The 16,834-nt window shown below is 38.6% G+C and overlaps 1 protein-coding gene across 3 annotated transcripts; it reads right to left on the reverse strand.

Moving 5' to 3' along the window:
• Positions 1-3,367: 3,367 nt before the first annotated feature.
• On the reverse strand, positions 3,368-15,652 carry LOC143855130 (uncharacterized). Of its 3 annotated transcripts, XM_077365332.1 has the most exons (13): positions 15,497-15,631; positions 11,135-11,166; positions 10,994-11,049; positions 8,574-8,651; positions 8,429-8,484; positions 8,292-8,346; positions 8,147-8,186; positions 5,327-5,437; positions 5,150-5,214; positions 4,974-5,034; positions 4,805-4,896; positions 4,483-4,719; positions 3,368-3,685 (listed from the first exon to the last, which is right to left on the reverse strand). In XM_077365332.1, exons 4-13 carry the CDS (start codon positions 8,616-8,618, stop codon positions 3,527-3,529), a joined length of 921 nt encoding a protein of 306 aa, XP_077221447.1. In that variant the 5' UTR covers positions 8,619-8,651; positions 10,994-11,049; positions 11,135-11,166; positions 15,497-15,631; the 3' UTR covers positions 3,368-3,526. The 3 variants fall into 3 exon arrangements, with proteins under 3 accessions (XP_077221447.1, XP_077221448.1, XP_077221445.1); XM_077365333.1 differs by lacking the exon at positions 11,135-11,166 and having other exon boundaries at positions 4,983-5,034; positions 15,497-15,652; XM_077365330.1 differs by lacking the exon at positions 11,135-11,166 and having other exon boundaries at positions 15,497-15,652.
• Positions 15,653-16,834: the final 1,182 nt, after the last annotated feature.

A 16,834-nucleotide genomic window follows, 5' to 3' on the forward strand; every position in this document is an offset into this window, starting at 1 on the left:
AAGGAGAAGAATCCGAAGGGGAACTGGGACCCACTTGCGAATTTATACTAACACGAATAGCTGGAGTTCACGGACCAAAACTAAGATTGAAAAGACACAGAATCTATGAAAGTCCTTAGATTATATAAAATATCACTGCACTCCCTCTCTCTTTTAAGATTACATAAATCTACTCCTCAGACTATATAGAATATCATTGCAGGCCCTCTCTCGTGCACTCCTCCACATTTTTATTTAGGGAGATGATATACTCGCCCTTCTTTTTGCTTGGAACAGCCCCCTCTAGTGTAAAAGAGTAGTCATAAATACACTTGAGGGGGCTGTCCCAAGTAAAAAAAGGGGGGCGATTATATCACTTCCCTTAATTTATTAAGACCATGTTTGGCCACTATGAAAAAGATATTCCATGGAATATTTATGGGGCCAGTTATGAGAGGTGTGTGGGAGATAGAGACTTAAAATGGTGAGAGTGAGAGGAGCATGAAAAGCACCTAAAAATCAAGAAAACAAGAGTCCAATTCTATGAGATTTTATATGGTGTAAGCCCTTATAGTCCCTTACTTTTTCAAAAGTATTGTACATACCACATCAGAGAATGATCCAAACCGTACATGTTATGGCCCAAATATCATTTCCATAGGTTGATCCAAGCCCTCCGATCTATAAAGGTTTCCATAATATGCAGGTCCTCTATAGATCAGAGTTTTGGGAACATCCTGTAGAAATGAATTGTTGGGCACAACCTATTTATGTTGCGGCCCATCACATGTGGACAGTTTGGATCATCATACAGTGTGGTCTGTAGTTCTGTACAATACTTTTTTGAAAAATAAGGGACTATAAGGGCTTACACTATCTCCCAATTCTACATAGGTATTTCTTCTCACTAATTTTTAGGATTTTTTTATAGTGTCTCTTCTCCCAGCCACTCAATTTTCTCCCCCTCCTGCATTTCAGACCTCGTACAGTTGGGCCCATAAATATTCCATGGGATAAGTTTTCATGGTTGCCAAACCTGGAATATAGTTAATTTTGATACCTAAAACACCCTCGTCTAAGATGGTTTGATGGCTATTTTTCAATTTGGCTCATCACATGCAATTGAATGATGAACATAAACAAATGCGCCCATAGAGTTGGAGCCAAGTGATTATTAAATCACATGTAGCAAACTTGAAAATCGGCTGTGATCTTGTCTTGACTAGAGAAAGTCGTTTGTGGGGTTTGTATTTTGTTTGGCAAATTGGAGAAGATGTTACATATCAAAGATTCGACTAAAAAATTACATGGCGGAGATAAAAGCATCGAAAGAAGCATTTTGGCTCCGATATGTTATGAGAGAGATGATGTTGACATGAATATGACTCATGGTTGGGTGTGAAACAACCAAATGTAAGTTTGCGAGGCAAGAGTCCTAAGATTCAACGGCCATGATCAATTGACCAATTTGATTTCATGTAGCCCCACCCACTGCAGGGCCCACTTTACAAATACTTCCCCATACTAAATCTTATTTAGGGGCACAATTTGGGTTGGGCTCAACCTGAATCCGAAGGGTTTAACCTGACTTTGGCTAGGGTTGGGTTGGATTTCCTCGGGTTGGGTTAGGAAACGAAAACCCGATTTAATTTTGGGTTAGGTTATGACTGAGGCATTGGCAACCCGACCTTCATCCTCTAATTCTGTCTTGTGATTTTCTTCTGGTTATGTTTTTTCCATGTATTTTTCTGTTTGGCCCTGGCTGAATTGAAACCCAAACCCCGACCCAATTTCAGGTTAGATGGGTTGGGTTAGGGTTGAGAGATTTAGGGGCAGGTTGGGTCGGGTTAGGGTTAAGGTAAGGGTTATAGTTCAGGGAATGCTATCTCAGGTTGGGCTAGGGTTGGCCTTAACCCGTTCCAACCCGACTCAAGTTGCTCCCCTAATCCTATTCTATTAACACGACAGCAGCATAGGCATGTTTTCTATCACGTGTTTGGTTTGACAAATCGTGGAATGCACGGAATTTTTAAGATCAGAAAGCCGCAAATATCACCGACCAAAGGAATCATGTCACGTGTGATCGAGCGGTTATACACTGAATGGTTGGTATATGTGCGAGATCGATCAACTTTTCGATGATAATGTGAAATACCTGTGTCAAAGACTTCAGCCAAGCATTCCTCTTGCAATAGTACAATTGATTCAGATATTGTTGGGTCATTAATAGAACCAAACAAGTAGTCTAGTATCAATTTTATGAGAATTTATACGGTGTAAGCCCTTATAGTCCCTTATTTTTCAAGAAGTACTGTACGGAGAACACTATAGGATGATCCAAACCGTCCATACGATAGCCTATAGCTTAAATAGGTTGTGCTCAAAAAATCATTTCTATAGAACGATCCTAGCCATCCAATCTAAGATGAACTGCATATTATGGAAACCTTTCTAGATCAGAGGGCTAGGATCATCCTATAGAAATGATTTTTTGGGCACAACCTATTTACGTTATGGCCCATAACATGGACGGTTTTTGGATCATCCTATAGTGTGGTCCGTACAGTAATTTTTTGAAAAATAAGGGACTATAAGGGCTTATACCATATAAAATCTATGGTTAGAAAGCCAGAAATGAAGTTTCAAAGTGGGCCTTTTTCTAGTCTTATAAAAAGCAACTAAGCAAGGAAGGAGAGAGAGAGAGAGAGAGAGAGAGAGAGAGAGAGAGAGAGAGATTTGGAGATATTACATATAAGTATATAACCCTCTTGTGTTGTGTCCCAACTCCTAACTAGACATGCATGGTTTCACGTCTAGCATGCAAATACAACTACCAATTACCACCACTATATTCACTTTAACAGAAGTTACAGAATCAACTTTATGTAATTTTAGCGATAAAACTGAATAATCCATGATATTTCTGTTTTCACTGTTAAGATTTAAAGAGTCTCGACGACTTGATGCAACTCGATATGGTTAAAAAATATGATGAAAACAAAAGTTAAAGTTAGAGAAGCGACGACAGGGAAAGCCCTCAGTAAATTACTCGTGATTTTTATTTTTTGTTTCATTTGAAGTGCTTGCCGACACCAACTTAGTTTGGGACAAAGGCCGAGTTGAGTTGAGTTGAGTTTGAAGTATTTCTAGTGCGAAGAAATAACATACGAAACCTATATGCAAATAATAATGATCATAGTACTTATTTATCTACCTTAGCAGCATGGGGTGCAAAAGTTAGGTCGGGTCAGGTTGAAGCCTAGGCGTATCATCATCTTTTACTAAGAAGGAAGGAACTCGAAGTGAACCCAACCAGATTTTAAGATAAAAGCTTAATCCGAATTCTGAAAAATCGGCCCAATTGTACCCTTATAAGCAGCTATCAAAGTGACCTTACTGTCCCATTTGCAAGTGATATTAACTAAAAAAATAATATTATTTACAAATAAGTGCCCATGTTGGTGGCATTAAAAGAGGTGTTTAACCAGCATGCTGCATAATCCAACCATTATAACTGCAAACATGTTCTCTTAAATTTGTTATGAAATTAAGCAAGACTCACATCATTTATACAATCCAGGACGGAGAAGACATCCGGGGTTACAATGGCACGCTTATTGAGCTCTCCCACCACACAGCAGTGTTTGTCTTCGAGGTTGATCGCCGCAACATCTTGAGCAAAAATGCAGTCCAGTCCTGGCGAAACCTGTAAGCAACATAAATTGTCCTGTATAAAGCAGAATATAAAAAAATACAGGACGGGGGAAAAAATAATTGGAATGTTTCTAAATATGTCAAGATTTCAATTGAAAAGAATGGATACAAGAAGAATTAGGTTTGAGAAACAAGTTCTGCGGCATTTATAATGAGAAATGTTCTTCACACCCAGTGTCAAATGTTTGGTAGAGAGGAATATTATTGGCACCCGAAGTGATGGGAGGTGGGACCCCACTTCTTCGACTTCACATGTGGCAGATCGGACGACACCCACTTCCCCTTACCAGCTGATCTTGAAAAAGTGGAGATAAGATTCGCCCATAGCCATATTTAGGAATGGGTTGTTCCACAATAGATCATTTCTAATGTGGGCCATCAATCATTATGGAGTACTGACAGTTGTAGCATTTCTGAATTCTTATGTCTAATTGGTTCTATGCTAGTTTTCCTATAAAGCAATGAAAATTAGGCCATTAGCTTGTTCTGAAATTTGTAATGAAATTACTAGCAGTTGCTAATTGCTTATTGTTCCTGAATACAATGAGAAAATATTCCGCTTTCTAGAAAACTAACAATGAACTAAACTGAAACATATAATAAAATCTCAAAGACCTATATGCCACTTTACAATGGATTTGCAAAGTAAGCTTGAGTACAGATTTCCATGTAATTTAAAAGTTCATAAAATCAGTTTAAGTAGGAATAAGTACTTAAGAGTTAACTACAGTAGAGCGACCAGGATTTACCAATTAAGAGGACAAATAGATGAAAACATGATCTACTCACGTTGAAAAGGGTATCTCCAAGTTTCATCTTGACAGCACCGCTCTTGTACACAAGCATTTTTCCTATGTGGCCAGCTGGTAACTCTTCCAGACTGCAGCCCTTTTCTGATATGCCCACTCCTTGTGATGAATTTGACCCATCAGCTATCTCTTTGCCCTTAGCAGAAGCTGAGCGTTTCACTAAAGGCAGAGAAGCCGGTAACTGGAAGAACAGCAACTGCTCTTCTTCCTTCTCCTCCTGCCATCACCCGCAACACAAGTTAGATATGAACTGATTTTGCATCTAGATTTCCTGAGCAGTCTTGCACCAGTAGAATACCGACCATCAATTCAAGCTCGGCAGCTGCATTTATATAGGTCTTGTCCTGACATAAGTTTGCTGAGGCCTCCCCAAACTCCATTTCATCAAGTACTTCTGTATCAAAAATAAATGAGGCATATGAAATTTAACAATAGAATCGCTTCGAGAGTCGAGACGTCCCTCATAAATACCTGGGTCACCTGAGTGTGGTCTCCTCAGAGGAAGGGTGACAGGATAATAACTGTAATAATCCTGTAGTAGAAGCAGAAGAAATCAAAATGCTTGGAGAGAGAGAGAGAGAGAGAGAGAGAGAGAGAGAGAGAGAGAGAGAGACAGATATGACTACACAGAGGCTTGAGTCACTTACCCAGGGTTCAACATATTCTTTCTCCATGTCGTGGCCCTCCTGGGTGGCTAACACAGTAGCATCATCTGCAGAACCAAGATGTCAATTATTTGGTAAGGGAAATGAAGGGGAAATTCCAGTTGGACAATAAGATTCACAGATATAGAAGAGAGAGAATCTTCACATTGAAAGCACAACCTTGATCTTTGATACCATTGGAGCTGCTGCTACTGGGACCTCTGGGAATGCCAAATGATCTTGGATAAGACGACGAACCTCCATAACCAAATGCAACTTGCGCTGGTGGCGCTGCAAGTTACAAAAACCAGAATGTGATGACGCCAGTAACTCATGAATCAAGGGTCATGGCCCAAATCTACCAAATAAAGATAATGTGCATGTGTTATTAAAAATCAACTGGGGCAAATTAATAAATGAATTGCGGTCCTTATTCACAAGTGTAAGCAACATTTTTAGGAGCCCCCAGAGAACTCAATGATGTCAATAATGTATAGTAAATAGAAACTATAAAATGCTGGCAGGAACACCTGCACCAAACCATATAGTAAGACTGAGACATACAGTACATTAAAGTGGGTCACCAAGTTACCAAGGAGAATTGGACAATGGATGGATAATTACTGAATTTACATACATATGTAGGACTAGAGAAGAACAGTCAAATGGGCCACTGCTCGCAATAAAGCCAAGTCACACTCGCACCTGGGGTAATATAGAAAGAGAAAAAGTTGGCATGAAGCACTTTCTATTGTAGGCAAGAGTGCCAGCTGTAGATGCAATTTCAGGAAAACTTGTTTGGTTGTACTACCATAGCACCATCTAGTGATTATCAACTATAACCCGGTGAAAAAAAGCTAAAATAAAAATACATTTCACTGCTTAAGGAAGCTTGCCACATACTTTCAACATTTGAGCAACAGCTTGGAAACAGTATTTACTTCCAATGTTTGAGTACAGATTGGAAACCATATCTTTTTTTATGAACATATTGTCACAATTTTTCGGTGTAAGAAGCCCAAGCCTATGATAGGAAAATCGCATCTTATTAGTGAGGTTATAAGATTAATTCCCTAGTTTGTGCCATCCAATCACCCCAAGAACTCGAAAATGGAGCATCAAGAGAGACTTTTCATAAAGTTATAAAGTGCCTCTTTAGACATTTACCAACAAGACGAATTAGACTCTTCCTATTCATCGTTAAAATGAAAATTTCCAGCATCCTCGGAAGGCATACCTTAGATTCTCCTCATGAAAATATATTTGAATGCCTATAGCAAATTCAAGCTGACAATAAGGGTTAACTCTCCACAAAACACCTAATATTAATATGAGAAATTATATGATGCCCGACCGTCAAATCCCGTGAAGGTGGTACCTAGAAAGTACCACCCTTGATATTTGATCCAACAGCTTGGATCAAATATCAAGGGGCGTGGTACCGTTTTGACAGTACTTGACGGTCGGGCATCATATAAAAACTCTATTAATATACTCCCCATTTGAGCAGTTGGTCGTTGATAACTATAAAGTCGGACAGAGCAAATGATCTTGGCTAAATCTATTTCTATCAGGATAAAAAGGGCGGCCCAGTGCACGAGGCTCCCGCCATTGCGGGGTCTGGAGGGCTAGATGTACGCAGCCTTACCCTGCTTTACAGAGAGGCTGTTTGCGTGACTCGAACCCGTGACCACCAGGTCACAATGGAGCAACCTTACCCTTGCGCCAAGGCTCGCCCTCCATTTTGCATCAGGATGCCTAACCATATTTCTATCAGGATCCTGGACAATAATTCAAGAGTGCCTAACCATTTGGCATAGTTAACATTCTAAAAGAAGAATTATTATTATATGCAACTCAAGAAGAATGCCTTTATAGTCATGCAAGCAAGAAGCTTAGATGAGCTCCTAGAATATGAAATAGAAAGTTTATCAAAATCATTCCCATTATTTAGTGAATTGGTGGCTATAAGGAACTTATAGGAGAATGAAGATAAATCAAACAAGGTGTAGTCCTCTGAAACCTTACACATCAGAGTATGATACAAAAATTTTTAGTCAAAAAAAATGAGTATTATACCAAGATTCAGATAACTAAAAAATTCCCTTACATCCAGAAAATATTAATGGTCGTTGCATTAATCAGATGAGTAGGTTGAAAAATAAAAGAAATAACACAGTCATCGACTTTCAAAACATGCGAATATTGATGCTTAGAATGAACTTACTATTCCAGACATGTGCAACAGCGCGCTTGATCTTGTTAAACCATATATATGGCTGTCTTGTCTATGTGAGGGTTTCTACGAGTGTATTTGTACTTATTCTAGTATTTCTTGAAATTTCATCTTAAATTATCATTATGTCTATAGACTTCAATAAACTTATATGATTTTCACAGAATGTCCATGGACTTTAATAAAGCTCCATGAATCGTGGGGGACCTAAGTCCAAACCGAAGCCAACATTTAAAACCTTGCATGCGATAAGACAAAAGACATCTATAAACAAAAAACCATAAAACTTAACCAGGCTAACTTAGACAATGAAATATTTTAATAAAAATTAAATGGGTTCTATAAAACTTTATAATTGCAAATATGTGTAACAAGCAATGATAGTTTATACTAAGAGTGACAAATGTTTGAAAACCACATTGCACTGCCAGAATTCTCGTCCTATTGAGCTCCCTTTCTCCTCAGTCCACAAAGACAAAATGTAGGACTGGTGCCAACAGTTCATCACGGAAGCGAAGGGCTAGAGTTATTTTACAAGTTTTACCAAACAGAAGTAACTATAAATCATTAGGTAGGAGTATTAGTATCCTCTCATGTCGAACAAAACACAATTTTCTACTCGCCTAGAAGACAGTATACTTTACCACGTGACAAAAAAAAGTGAATCAGAACATCAGATCGGCAACCCAAAAGCTGACCTAAAGAGTGTTTCATCTGCTTACTGAAGTAATGGCCAGGCATTAGATATAACTAGAAGAACTTACATTTCTTGTCAACTTTAGGCCCTCTTGCCCCGGAAACTTCCTGGGATCAGCAAACAGCAGTCTAGATCAACAAACAAAAAAAATATTTATACAGCTACCTTAGATAAATAATAAAGAACAGAAAGTCAAAAGGATGAAAACCCACCTGTTTCTTGACAAGCTTCAACCACTCACTGTTATCTTCAACTTGAGATGCTTCACTGCAAAAAACAGAAAGGGTAAAATTATGTAAAACAATAAAGGCAGCAATGATATTGACAGGTGCAATAAAACAGGCAATACGTTTTAATTTCAGGTTTAGGATTTTTTCGAGGAGGAATTTTTGGTGCAAATCTCGTCTGCAGCAAACAAAGAAAACCATGGAAGCATATTAGTAAAGATCTTCATTTTTATTTATAAATTGATGGAGAAAGAGAAAGAAACATACCTTCTTGGGGGCAGCAGCTGTAGAACCAGGTAATTTGTCCCCCATTTTACCTATCCTTTCCTTCTCAATTTATTATCTCTGCAATCAGGTAAAGGATTCTGTTAACATGCAATGATAACATAAGCTGTCACTGATTATGCATTTTGCAAAGATGATAGGTTGAAAATGAAGAAAAAAAAAATGAAGAATTATCAATGCAAAAAATAAATTAAAGGGCAGCACAGTGCACGAGGCTCCCGCCATTGCGGAGTCTGGGGAGGAACAATTGGTTATACTCATGCAAGGAATTACTTATACTCACCAGAGGAACAATTGGTTAGTGATGTAAAATATCTACAATTAATGCAATGATGCTCTAATACCAAATACAATGGAGAAGTAGGAATACTTTGGTTTGGCGATTCATAATCGGGATTGGGTATCTAGAATAGACGAACAGGGATTAGGGATTGGATGTGCCCCTCTCTACCATGTTCTATACAAATAGAATAACCCATTTATACAGAATGGTAAAGGGGACCCCTCTATGATCTATGATCATAGAGATCGATAGAAATAGAACAAACTATGATTGACGCTTTGATAGCAAATTATGATGCAACTTATAACAGAAAATAAATTCAAGAACCTAGGAACCTTACAGACCATGAGCTTTGGGGGGGGGGGGGAGGAATGGCTATGGCATTTCGGAATTGAAAAAAAAAACGCTCTATGGAGGAACGTTATTAAAAGCAAATATGGGGAAGTGAGGAACAGGTGGGATGTGAGTAGAATAGGTAGAGGTCGAGGCTCGGGGGGTGGAGGCCAATTGTCCCTATTTTCGACATGATGTCCGAAGAGGTTAGAGATGGATATAGGGGGTGGGGGAGGGGAAGAGTGGGTTTTTGAAGAGATAGGCAGTTAGATATTGTCCCGTTGTCTCACATCTTCCGGTGTCTTGAGTGTTTCCAAATGGTAGAGGGAAGGGTGGTGTGGAGGATAGAATTGTCAAGGAAACTTACAAACCATGAGCTTATTTGTTTTACTAACCTTCTTCGCAGATTGGAGGAGATCTACATTCCTTTGAATCAGCCAGACTGTAGACTTGGGGCACCAAAATCTAGTGGCATGTTTTCAGTTAAATCGCTGCTCAGATTTTGGGCAATCCTTCAGCTTCATCTTTTTCTTGGCTGAATGTTACGAAATCCCCTGTCCCGCCTAGTGTTCAGGCCTTTTGCTAGACACTGACTCTTAACGGAATAAACACAAAAGATAGGGTGAAAGATCGTCATCTCCAATTGACAAATAAGTGTTATCTTTTTAATGTGGATGAGGAATCCCCTGCACATATTTTCATTCACTGCATAGTGGCTTCTTTTATTTAGAACAAGGTACTCAGTTGGTACGGAGTCAATTGGGTATTTCTGATTTCGATCATAGAGATATTCTGGAGCCGGAGAATAGCAGCTTTTGGCTCGGTCTGTTTAATACTATGTAGTCTCACACCTTTTTTTGTATTTTGGTTTATTTGGAAGGATAGGAATTCACGCATTTAGTTGGGTGACGAGCCAAAATAACAACTTTGTACTCTTCCTGGTATAATGTTCGTGTGGATAACGTTAATTTGCATAAGAATCAGAATAAACAACAACCATGAGTATTCCATATAACACAATAAAATTAATTACATATTGGGTATTCCATAAAACAGAAGAAGTATTCCATATTACCTATTTTGGTTCCTATCAAACAAATATTGACATTATAGTTTGACCAAAGACTCATGTATGTAGCATGTAGAGGATAATGTAAAATAGTCCGATGATTCAGAGACATACAAGTTAAATTTAGCATGCTTGGAGAATACCAAACATTGAATATAAAACCCAAAAATCAAGAATATATCAAAGACATTCTCAATGAAGCAGGAGTATTTAAATATTTAATGTAGGGGCCGTTTGGATACGCAGATTTTAGAATCTTGGATTTCCTCAAAATCGTAGATGGGGGACGAGAGAAGGAGGCCAGCCGTCGTTTTCTGATTTCTCACCATTCTTTCTGTCAGCAAGAGAGTAGAGGATCATCCTATGTTTCCAGGTTATAGAAATCTCAGGATGGTGGACAGATTTCTAAAACCTGGATTTCATGCTTCAAATCCAGGATTCTAAAGATAAGCGAAACGGACGGTCTCCTTATTCTCTTGTCCCCCATCCATGATTTTGAGGAAATCCAAGATTCTAAAGCCGCGCATCCAAACGGCCCCGTAGGGTATAGAGAAAACAAGAATTTGCTCATTAGAAATTTGAAGACAAACTCAGATCTATCAACTCGATAGAACATGATAAATTCTCAGATATGACTACTCTACTCAACTAAGCCTTTATCCCAAACTAGTTGGGGTCGGCTATAATTCTGAGATATGACATGATTTAAAAAATTACTTGAGAATGTGCAGAAAGAAGTATTTCATTGCAAGCTTTCTTCCAAATTCCACTACCTGCACATATGAGACCAAAGTTAATGTTGTGTTCAACAGTTCTCAAACCTATGATGCCTATGCAAGAAGATTTGGAAGATCCGACTTGTGGGAGTTTGACTCTGTTCACTTTGCATTCTATAAAAAAACAAAGATTACATCAATGCTTGAAAAAAAAATGCAGATTAAAACACTAAATCATAGTAATTAGAGTTTAAAAAAAAAACAGATTACAGTAAAGCTTTGAAAAAAATACAAAGAACAATTTCACAAAAACAGCAAAAAAATCACATACAACAATTCCAAAAATTCTAGAGAAACCCAATCAGAACATCAATTCGTATCATGCATGAATCAGTAAGCAATCAAATTTTCACCAAACAACGCATGAATCAGCAAACAGAAATTAAAACAATATACGATAAAAGCAAGCAAAACAGTTAAATAAAATTTGTATAACAAATGGATTCAGCAAGCAAAACATATATTCTGATTTTTCACCAAAAAAAAAAACCCTAAACTATTGAAGCAAAACACATATTTTGATGCCCCTAATAATATCTATTAGTTATTAATTGATGCCTATCTATTATTTAGAGATTTAGTAGGACTCTTAAATCTTATTGGCTATTGGCTTATTTGGCTTTGTTAGGACTCTTTTACTTTTTAGGAAGGTGTAGGAGAGATCTTTTATCAGCTTGTAATTTCTATTTTTCAAAACAGAAATAAAAAACCATCTTCTCTCCTTGTTCTTCTTTTGTTCTTGAAGCTCTCTCCCTGGATGTGGGATTATTTGAGTCTCTCTTCCGAGCACCATATTAATTGATATCAGAGCAATGATCCTCGGTTTTGTGTATGGCTAATCATGGCAGACGGAACCATACTTACACAAATTGAGGTACACAAATTGAGGCGGAATCCAAAGTCCATCCTACATGTGGTGATCCCTTGCCGTCCTGGGCAGCACAAGAAAAAACTACTTGCAGACTCGGGACCGTAGTCCTAACTTCGCAAGTCTACCGTAATTTCCAAACTGCAAGAGAACGTCTCTCATCACTCGGAAGGGCTCACGAAGTAGCGTGAATCTACTGAGACCTGAAGGATGTTGCTAGATTGAAATCTTTAACTACAACCCCGTTTTCTACGACGCTTGGAAGCGACAACCATTCAGACCGTACCTGCTGATTCAGAAATTGGTGGGTGTAGATTCTTTCACCTTCTTCATGAAAATTTTCTAAGGGGTTCATTAGCCGACCAAACACCTCAACGAAAAGAAATGATGGAATGTCGAAAAAAATGCCTCTGCTACAACTGTGCTGAGCAATTCGTACCGGGACACCATTGTAAGCAACAAGTGTTCCTATCAAAAGGTTGTCATAAGGACGAGTTTGAGGCAAAAATGGAAGATACTATCTTTCCCCTAAAGAGGTTTCACCTGTGGATTTACAGATATCTGAGCATACACTCACAAGTTCGTCGTCATTCCCAACTATGCATATTAGAGGGTTCGTAAAAAAATGCCACCTATAATCCTTGTGGATTCTAGGAGTACACATAACTTCCAAGAAACGCAGGCAGTGAAACGAGTTGGTTGTGTTTTGCAGAAAACAAATCCCTTATTAGTTATTGTTGCTGATGGTAACCGACTATTTAGTACGACAATCTGTCGTGATTTTCAGTGGACGATGCATGGAAATAATTTTCGTGCTGAGGTGCATTTATTGTCATTAGGCGGCTGTGAGATGGTTCTGGGGATACAATGGTTGGCAACGTTGGGCCCAATAATGTGGGATTTTGCAAATTTACACAGTTTTCTCGTGACAACCAAAAAATTGCTTTACAGGGTTCCAAGGTGATGTTCATAGGATGGACTCTCACCAGATGAGCAGGGTTCTGGAGAAATCTATCCAAGGAATGGTAACACAATTATGCTCACTACAGGCAACGGATATGGATATGGTTATAGATTTTATCACATGACTTGTAGCCTTAGAAGCAAGAACCTTCTCTCGGGGTGCCGCTCCCACCTCGGAACCTCGAATCGGCGCTCATTAGGAAGGAGCTTCCAGGGAGCGCGACCCCAGAGAGACGAGAACCGCTCTAATGATGCGCCCAGCCTGCTTCTATTACTCTATAAGTCCCACCATCACCAACTTCCTTACATCAAACTCCTCCAACTCTTCAAAGTACTTCATTGGAGCAAGCAAAAAGGCTTGTGCATCTTCAGAAGGCACGAGGAACGAGTGCACACAAATGAAGATGGTGAAGATGGTTAGAAATTAGCTCTTAGATGTACCTAAATTTTGAAAGATACATATGAAAATTGTTAGAAACTATTATTTTTTGATGAACTTGAATTTTGAAAGATATATAAAGAAAATATTACATACACGCTCCCATGGCGCTCCCAAACTTAAACTCTTCTAGACCCCACGCTTCCCCGCCCCTGCTCCCGCCTCCGCCCCCGCACTTGCTTCGTGCTTCTAAGCTTGTAGCAACAATCTCCAGATTTTAGACCTTGAGGACAAGGTCATTTTGAAGGAGAAGGGAATTGATGGCAAATATATCTAATAATATATTCTTCTCTTTTGAAATGGGCCTAATAATATCTATTAGTTATTATTTAATACCTACCTATTATTTAGAGATTTAGTAGGACTCTTAACTCTTATTGGCTATTGGCATATTCGGCTTTGTTACGACTCTTTTTTCTGTTTAGGAAGATGGGGTACTTTCTATTTATTATTTTTTAGGGGGATTATTTGAGTCTCTCTTCCAAGCACCGTATTATATTCTGATTTTCCGACTATACAACAAACAGTTAAAGTGAAACTCTAATATGTTCAATAAACATATATCGAAGCTGAAAGTCTGTAGAACGAAAATCCTAATCTAAGCAGAGGAAAAATGAAAAACCCTAATTTATCGAATCTGCAAGAACCAAAGAAGAGGAAAAAGATCAAAAGCCGAAAACCCTAATCTAATTAGAGGAAAAACGAAAACGCTAATTAGTAAAAAATTTGAAGAAACTAAAACAGAAAAATAGAAGGTGAAAAAAACCAACCACAAAAAAAATAGCAGAAAAAACGAAACCCGTTGAGAGTACCTCCGCGGGAAAAGAAGTATGCAAGGGAGACAGAGAACACACAAATTTGGTTTCCACTAGCCCCTTATCTTGGTAATTGAGCAGAGTGGTGGGTTTTTCCGCGAAAAGGCTTTTTCAACGAATTGAAAATCCACACATCCAAACACGCCCTGCAACTTGTGTGTTTTTTTTTTCAAAGGAAAATTTTCATAATTTTTTTTATGTTTGCTGGAATCAAGAATCAGAATCAACATCGTTCCGATTCCTGTTCTAATTCTCTATTAAACGGAATGAGAAAAACTAAAAAAATTAGTGCGGTGATAAATTCACCCCATTCTAGGATGAATTCACCTTGTATTTTTCAAAATGGAATGTACAGTCCACACCATAGGATGATCCAAACAGCCCATTTGATGGGCTACAACGTCAATAAGTTGTGCCCCATTTCCATAGGATGTTTCTAACCCTCCGATCTAAAGGGGGACTCACATTATGGAAATTTCTATAGATTGGAGGGTTGGGATCATCCGATGGAGATGACTTTTGGGGCACAACCTATTTACGTTGTGGCCCATCAAATGGGCTGTTTGGATCATCCTATGGTGTGGGCTATACAGTCCATTTTGAAAAATACAACGTGAATTCATCCTAGAATGGGGTGAATTTATCACCGCACTAATTTTTTTAATTTATCTTATTCCGTTTAATAAAGAATCAGAACGATGTTGATTCTGATTCTTGATTCCAGCAAGCATAAAAAAATTATGAAAATTTTCCTTTGGAAAAAAAACATACACAAGTTGCAGAGCGTGTTTGGATGCGTTGATTTTCATTTCGTTGAAAAAGCCTTTTCGCGGAAAAATCCGTCACTCTGCTCAATTACCAAGATAAAGGGGGCCAGTGGAAACTAAATTTGTGTGTTCTGTCTCCCCTGCATACTTCTTTTCCCGCGGAGATACTCTCAACGGGTTTCGTTTTTTCTGCTATTTTTTTTTGTGGTTGGTTTTTTTCACCTTCTATTTTTCTGTTTTAGTTTCTTCAAATTTTTTACTAATTAGCGTTTTTGTTTTTCCTCTAATTAGATTAGGGTTTTCGGCTTTTGAGCTTTTTCCTCTTCTTTGGTTCTTGCAGATTCGATGGATTAGGGTTTTTCGTTTTTCCTCTGCTTAGATTAGGATTTTCGTTCTACAGACTTGCAGCTTCGATATATGTTTGTTGTATATTGAACAGATTAGAGTTTGGAGGTCAGAGATCAATAGATGTAGAGCTTGGAGGCTCAGATATGGGGTTTGAAAGGTAAAAATAATGAAAAGATGATTGTGAGATCCATAAGTGTATTTCTGAAAAGAAATCAGAGGAAGAATAATGGTTAAGAAAGATAACCGAAAATAATGGCGGAATGAACGGATTCCCGGTAGTCTTGCCGGAGAAAATGGTGAAGAAACCCCTCTTCTCTTATTCTCGTTCTCTCTCAAACCCTCTCTCGTTGTCTGAAATTTAGAGACCAATTTGAAAAATAGGGGGTTATATTCATGCTTAGTAATGCCCTCTTGTAAAATAAAACATTTTAAACCCGACCTGACCCATGTTTTTGCGGGTACCGGGTTGGGTGACCCACGGGTCGATTTTGACGGGTCACTGAAACTCCGACCCGCACGCAAATTTGCGGGTGAGTTGGGTCGCACTTTTGCCGGGTCTAATTTTGAAAAATACAAGGTGTGTTCATCCTAGAAAATGGTGAATTTATCATCGCCCAAGTATTATTGTTAAAAAATTCTCATAAGAATTTTATTCAGCCCTGGGCGGATTCAGAATATCACCTCATGGGTGGGAAACAAATTCTTGAGGGCTAAACAAATCCTTGCATTTGCCTCCTAATTCCCTAATCCTGCCCTGGTGTCACTTTCCTCCATTTGATTCCATTTCTTTGATCGGGAACCAAATGCCGGAATTGGGTGGAACTAGAATCATATTCAGATTCCAATGCCTGATTCCAACAATCCAAACGCACCCTAAATCCAAAGTCCCCTTCATTAGTTACCAACATTGGGTCGTATGGAGTGACAGGTATGGCATTGGTCTCATGCAGAACATATGTCCCTGTTGTGAGAATGAGGCCTATATAAAATTTACGCTTCAGCTTCTCTCGGTGAAACCTGAGTTAAGGCAGATAGATCAAGGTATTTCGAGCATCTTTCGGTCAAATCAACGGGCCTGATCGCATCCACATCCACTCATGGACCCAGTCATGTACTGGGGGGGAATGGTTGTTAGTTTTTCCTTAACAGCAGCATCTTCATCTAGCATTTGTCTATTAGGTCATGTTTGGCAACCATGAATTTTTTTTCTTGAAATGTTAGCTTACCAAGTATTGAGAGGGGTAGAACACTGGGAGAGAGGGAGAATTAAGAAGGAATGAGTGAGTAGATGATGGGAAGTAACAGAAAAACAAGGAAAACAAAAAATAAAACTATTTTAAATCAAGTTTTTCTTTTCCCTATTCTTCGGGCACTCCGTACCCTCTGGTCACTCCCTGTAAATTATCTTCCTCTCCCACACTCCTTGCCCTTCCCCCACAAGCTTCCATGGAAATATATTTAACTGACTGCTAAACATCGCCTTAGTCTCCATTTTTTTTTTGGCATGACACAAATTTTATACACATTTTCCATTTAAAAATGGGCTCACAATTTGTTTTATACCCATTTCACATAAAAAAGA

This window comes from Tasmannia lanceolata, unplaced genomic scaffold (assembly GCF_043159265.1).
Source record: "Tasmannia lanceolata isolate RefF3 unplaced genomic scaffold, GAP_Taslan_0.1 ptg000020l, whole genome shotgun sequence".
NCBI classification, from domain to species: domain Eukaryota; kingdom Viridiplantae; phylum Streptophyta; class Magnoliopsida; order Canellales; family Winteraceae; genus Tasmannia; species Tasmannia lanceolata.

Coding starts and splice junctions, on each gene's coding strand:
- LOC143855130 (XM_077365330.1), bottom strand. CDS start 8,618: ATGGGGGACAAATTACCTGGTTCTACAGCTGCTGCCCCCAAGAAG. Junction 8,187..8,291: donor TGAAGCTTGTCAAGAAACAG/GTGGGTTTTCAT, acceptor TGCTGATCCCAG/GAAGTTTCCGGGGCAAGAGG. Junction 5,438..8,146: donor GCCTAAAGTTGACAAGAAAT/GTAAGTTCTTCT, acceptor TGTAACTTGCAG/CGCCACCAGCGCAAGTTGCA.